The 6,127-nt window shown below is 31.7% G+C and overlaps 1 protein-coding gene across 1 annotated transcript; it reads left to right on the top strand.

Annotated features, from left to right (window-relative positions):
• The first annotated feature begins 2,876 nt into the window (after positions 1 to 2,876).
• On the top strand, positions 2,877 to 5,429 carry LOC131611238 (coumaroyl-CoA:anthocyanidin 3-O-glucoside-6''-O-coumaroyltransferase 1-like). Its single transcript, XM_058883323.1, has 2 exons — positions 2,877 to 3,879; positions 4,828 to 5,429. Exons 1-2 carry the CDS (start codon positions 2,947 to 2,949, stop codon positions 5,320 to 5,322), a joined length of 1,428 nt encoding a protein of 475 aa, XP_058739306.1. The 5' UTR covers positions 2,877 to 2,946; the 3' UTR covers positions 5,323 to 5,429.
• Positions 5,430 to 6,127: the final 698 nt, after the last annotated feature.

Genomic DNA, 6,127 nt, shown 5'->3' on the forward strand with positions numbered 1-6,127 from the left:
CTATAAACTAAAATGCTATTTAAAATAACATATGAAAAATAAGTTATAAGTTAGCAAAATAAACTATTAAGAAATGAAAAGAGCATTATCAAACAAATATAAATATATAAACTATAAGTTATAAACTATAAACTCAAAATCGTGTCCTATCAAATAGATAATCTACAAGTTATAAACTACTATAAACTTAAAAATCAGTCTTACCAATTAAATTCAGAAAAGATGGAAGAATTATTGAAAGAAAGAGAAAGAATGAAGAAAAATAATGGGAAAGAGAAGAAGTAAGGTGTGGGGTCGTGTGCATTATATGGGTGGGGTGAGGATATATGAATTTGTGGTTGTGATTGAAGCATGGTGGACTCTGTGCGCATACAGTGTACGAGATCCTATTTTTCTGAATGAGCCAAGTATGCTAGGACACGTGGCAGTTTCGGGGATTTTGTGATGCTGATCCAATGGCACCAAATTCTTCACATGTTTAAGTTGTGTAATTAGGCTTTTGGGATATTTTTTGTACTTACCACTCAAACATTTTTTTCATGTTTAAAAAAATATGTAAAATTATTGAAGAACCTTGAAGACTAGTGAACCTGATAAAAACCATAGAATATGAAATTGAATTTTTAATTTTTACTTAATTTTTTTTAATTGGCCTACATAATTTTATATGTTTTATTTTAATTGGCCTATATAACGTATGTTGAGACATTAAATATCAATGAAATCAATAATTAAAAAATATTTTTTATTTTATAAAAACTCTCATTTTAACACTCTATTAACACTCTACTGAAAGAAACACATATAAATCTTTTATTTTAAAAATAGATATTGCTAAGTGATGGAACACATGTGTAACACCCCATAATTTCAGTTTATTAATTTAATTTAGATTTAAATTAAATAATTTGAATTTTAATATTTTATTTGGATTTAATTGGAAAATGATGGAGTAAGAGCTATTGGGTTTATGGTGTGATGTTAGTAAAAGAGAGGTGCTAATTGGTTAGGCCTTTTACTAAGTTGTGATATTTTATTTTATTTTATTTTCATAAAATAAGAAAAGGAACCATTTAGGGAGAAAGGAAGAACACGTGAAAAGGGCAGGAGAAGAGAAAGAGGCAAGAACGTGAAACCGGAAGGAGAGCATTCAAGAGATTCATCGAGGTAAGGGGAGACTCTTCCTTTTAGTATCTCTTATGTGGTCTTAGGTAATAGGTAGATTGATGTATGGTTTGATTCAATAAGACATTGGGATTGTTAGGTTAGGGTGTTCTAATTTGGATTGATTGATGATGATTGTGTGAACTTTTGCTTAATAATGAGTTTAAATGATGTTTTGTGGTGTATAATTGAATGTATGATGATTATATGCCTGTATGTGATGTCTGGGGTCGATTTTGGACTGAAATTAGGTGGAATCGGAGGGTCTATCGCAGACCTGAGAATTGCTGAAATCGCAGGTCCGCTGAGCGGAGGGGGGTCCGCTGAGCGGAGGTCCCAACGTAGTTCGCTTCTGTTTGACGTCGCTAGAGGTCCGCTGAGTGGAGGTCTGAAGGAATTCGCTTCTGCCTTACGTTGCTGAGCGAACCTTGATGAACGAGAAATTTTCTAGAACTTTAAAATAACGTATCTTTTGATCCGTGAATTAGTGCCTTAGTGTCGTTTTGGGCGTTGTGCAAGTAATTGAATGTTTTATATGATGAATGATGAACATGGGCGGTGGCCGACTTTATTTCTTTAAAACTCTATTTAATTACTTGATGAGAATTGAACATTGTGTGCATATGAGATAGGTGTGACAATGTATTTGATGAGATGATGAAATGGTTGTGATTATTATTATTATGATTGTGATGAATGCATGGCTATGGAATGATATTGAAAACATGTACATACTTATTCGGTGATGTGGTGTTAAGATGAGTTGTTCATCGTGATTCGGTGATGTTTTAAGTATGTTATGTGTGTTTCATTCATTCATATGCATTTGATGATGGATCTCGTTGATGAGTGGATCGTTGGTGGCTAATTCCCATTGTGCGGAGATTAGTGAGCAGTCATCGTGTGCCCATGGGGGTGTGAGCGATGAGGTTAATCGTGTGCCCATGTGGGGTGTGAGTGATTGAAGGGCAGTATCATAGAGAGAAGTCTTGTGAATGTGATTCAAGAATTTTGGTACCACATGCATAGTGTCAGTTGTGTCATATGCATTTTGTCATAACATGATTGTATGGATTTCTGTGTTTTGTGTTGTAATCTATTATTGTGTGAATTGATGAATAATAGATGTGAATCTGAATATGTATAATTGGGTGAACGGTATATTATGATGCTTGTTGCTTATGAATTGCATAATATTTACTAATTGAGAATGAGACTCACCCTTACATGTTGCCATTTTCAGATTGAGGAGTAGCGGCATTAGTGCTCGGTGAGGATGACTCGTAGAGTTTATCCGTTTATGTTGGGTCGTGTCGGTCATGCTCTAGTCTTGTAACACTGAGAAACGATAGTTATAGAGTTTTATGAGATTACTCTATTTTATTTGGTGTTGAATTATATTTTCTTTTGGTTATATTGAAGATGTTTCCTATTCCGCTGTGATAAACATGATTGCGTTTTGGTGAACCGTTTCCTAATGAAGCATGACTTGACCATGGTTGTTTTATTTATTTTAAATAATTGTGGCACCCTTGTGTATATGTTTTTACTCTGAGATATATTTATTTAAAATTACCGCGGGGTTTAGAATGGTGTTACAACATGCGTGTTTCAGCCCATAAAAAACATGAGATAGTGAAATTGTTAAAAAGAGTTTATTTCCATTGTAGAATTTTAGTTTTTTTATTTATAGTCTAGCAATTTTGAGCATCTTATTAAAACTCATCTACAAATTCAATTTCTTTTCTTCAAACAAATTGAAACTCATTCATTCATTCCATCATGGTTGATGAAGTGAAGATCATAGAACAATGTCAAGTGAGTCCTCCACAAGGTTCACTTCCATCTTCAATCAATCTTCCATTAACTCACCTTGACCTCTTTTGGTTTTATTGTCCCCTTGTCAAAAGAATTTTCTATTACAACTTTCCTCATTCGACACAACACTTCCTTCAAACCTCACTCCCAATTCTTAAAAAATCTCTTTCCCTCACTCTCCAACATTTCTTCCCATTTTGTTCCAAATCCATTTTACCTCCTAAGCCTCAAACTCCTCACATTCTCTACACTCAAGGTGACTCCCTCTCATTAACAATATGTGAATCCAATTCAAATTTCAACAACCTCATATCTAATTCACCAAAAGATCTCACACTTGCCTACCCTTTTGTTCCTTTGACTTCTCCACCAACTACTTTACAAGATGGCACATTGTTGTTTCCAACAATGGCAATTCAAATCACTATTTTTCCAAACTTTGGATTCACACTTTGTTTCTCTTTTAGACATGAAATTGTTGATGGTAAATCATTTCATCATTTCATTAAATTTTGGTCCTCACTATCTAAAGGAAACTTAGAAATTTCCTCTCTTCCATTACCATTTCACAAAAGGGAAATAATCCAAGACCCTAAAGGTCTTAAACAAAACCACTTAGAAAAACTTTGGAATTCTCCACCAAAAACAATAGAATCTACTATCTCCACCCATGACCATGTTTCTTCAAGAAACAATTTGGTTCGTTATAGATTTAATTTGACACGTCATCATGTTGATAATTTGAAGAAATGGGTGGTTACAAAAAGCCAAAATATTGGTCTTGAAATGTTGCATTTGTCAACCTTTGTTGTTACATGTTCTTTGTTATGGGTTAGTATGGTAAAATTAAAATCACAAGACAAGAAAAACATCATCGTTGATTGTGTTGCAGATGAGGTAAGCACTTTGATACTTGGATACTCTAAAGATTTCTTTGCAAGTAGATTTTGAAATTTCAAAAGTAGAGCAATTCTTTGCACGTAGTTTTTGGATATTTTAGGGTTAAATATGTTTAAATTCTTTTTAAAATTAAGTATTTTTATTTTTTTCGTCTCTTTAAAAAATCGTTCATCTAAAGTTCAAAATTTTAACTTTAGTTTCTCATGCAATTTAGCGACGATTTTTACAACTTAACGACTGAATTTGCGACTGTCTTTAGCGACGCTTTACTACTAAACGATTGAGTTAATGATGATTTTAGCAGGAGAAACCAAAAGTTAAAATAAAGGAGAAAAATAAAAATGTTAAATTTTAAACATATTTTACCCTATATATATATAATACACTAGCTTATAATATTATGTTGTTGTTTAATTTTTTTTTAATGTCAAAAACATATTTAAATATAAACGTAGTCCTTAAAAAAATTCTTCTAAAACCTTTCAAAATTTAATTTTTTTTTACACATACTTTTGGAGTTAAATATGTGATATTAATTCTAGTAAATCTATAATCATTTATATTTAATTTTCCTTAGAATATTTGTTCCTATTTTTAGGTGTGACAATTTTTTTTATATTTTAGGTTTTGTGAATTTCTCTACAAATTTAAATCATGTTGAAATTGAGTTTTGTAAATATTTAATATCAAATATTCTATATATTACAACAATTAATTTTAACAGATATATTTTGTAAAAACTAAAATAAAACGCTTGGAACAAACACAAAAAATTGAATTTTTTCAGCAACTAAAAAAATCAAATATTTTATATAAACTAAAAAGAATAACAAAAAGTATATTTATAGAATAAAAATATTTAATTTTAAATTTTAATTATCTATGAAGTAAATATAAATTTTTGAATTAATTTATATATGGATCTTGCTTCATATTTTTTTACAGGTAACAAATAATTCAACTTTGGAGAATGATTTGGAGGATAACTATGGATTTAAATGTCTAATGGATATGCGTAACCGTTTTGAACTTTCAATTCCTTCCACATATTTTGGAAATTGTTTGATGCCATTGGAGGCAAAACTACCAAAATGGAAGCTATTGGAAGAGAATGGTATATGTGAAGCAGCAAATGTTATTGCAAGAGAAATTAGTTTGGCAAACCCTTCAAAAGAAGCTAAAAAGTTTGATGTAAAGTCACAAAATATTACTCGTGCTATAGGGTCACCAAAATTTGGTGTGTATGAAACAAACTTTGGATGGGGGAACCCTATTTTGAGTGAAATACTACATGTGAATGATTCAAGTGAATTACTTCTTTCTGATTCTAAGGATGGAGATGGTGGTATTGAAGTTTCTATGGTGTTAGAAGAAGCTCAAGTGAAGAAATTTAGTGACATCTTAGAAGTGGAACTTAGAGACATTGTAGTTTTTGAATGAAATTATTTTATGGTTAATTGTCATTGTTGTTCTTCTTCTTTTCTCAATATTATTAGTTCATTGTTGTTTTTGTGTTACTATTACTTGTAAAACCTTCTATTTGTTTAAATAGGTTTTAGCATCTTATTTAGATGTCAGTATTTATAAAGAAAATTTCTTTACCCACCTCCCTATGGAGGTCACCCCCAGCGAAAAACCAAAACTGCCCCTGCTTCGGAGATGCATCTCCGAAGTTTTTTTTTTTTTTTGAATTTTCATACATTTCGGAAATGAATCTCCGAAAACACCAAAAAAGTGGTGTTTTCGGAGATGCATCTCCGAAGTTAAAAAAATTTAAAAACGTGAATATTTTCGGAAGTTCATTTCCGAAAATATTCCTGCATATACAAATTTCCCTCCTTCACTATTTCATCATTTCTCTCCAAAACATCTCAAAACCCTCTCAAAAACCCAATCAATCTCCATCCATTTTTCGCCCTAAAATCAAGTTTCAAACCGTTGATCACGTTAAAGGGAGCATAGAAAGCTACAATTTCAGGTAAACATCACTCATTTCATCCCCTATTTCACTACATTGATTGATAAATTTTATGCTGAAACTGATATGGTTCGGAAGTGCATTTCCGAAATATATTACCTAATAAATTTCGGAAATGAACTTCCGAAATATGCCCTGGCAGTTAAAAAAAAACAGTTTTGGCCAATTTTGCTAATTTATTCATTTGTTAGGTATGGTGCATCCGGACAACATTGTGCGAGACGATGGAGTATTAGTTCCGGAAATTGTCAACGTTAATAACGATCC

This window comes from Vicia villosa, linkage group LG6 (genome assembly GCF_029867415.1).
Source record: "Vicia villosa cultivar HV-30 ecotype Madison, WI linkage group LG6, Vvil1.0, whole genome shotgun sequence".
NCBI lineage: Eukaryota > Viridiplantae > Streptophyta > Magnoliopsida > Fabales > Fabaceae > Vicia > Vicia villosa.

What these genes read in the sequence shown, in the direction of transcription:
- LOC131611238 (XM_058883323.1), top strand. Translation starts at nt 2,947, where the DNA reads ATGGTTGATGAAGTGAAGATCATAGAACAATGTCAAGTGAGTCCTCCA. An exon ending in TTGATTGTGTTGCAGATGAG is followed by an intron (nt 3,880 to 4,827) that starts GTAAGCACTTTG and finishes ATTTTTTTACAG; the next exon opens with GTAACAAATAATTCAACTTT.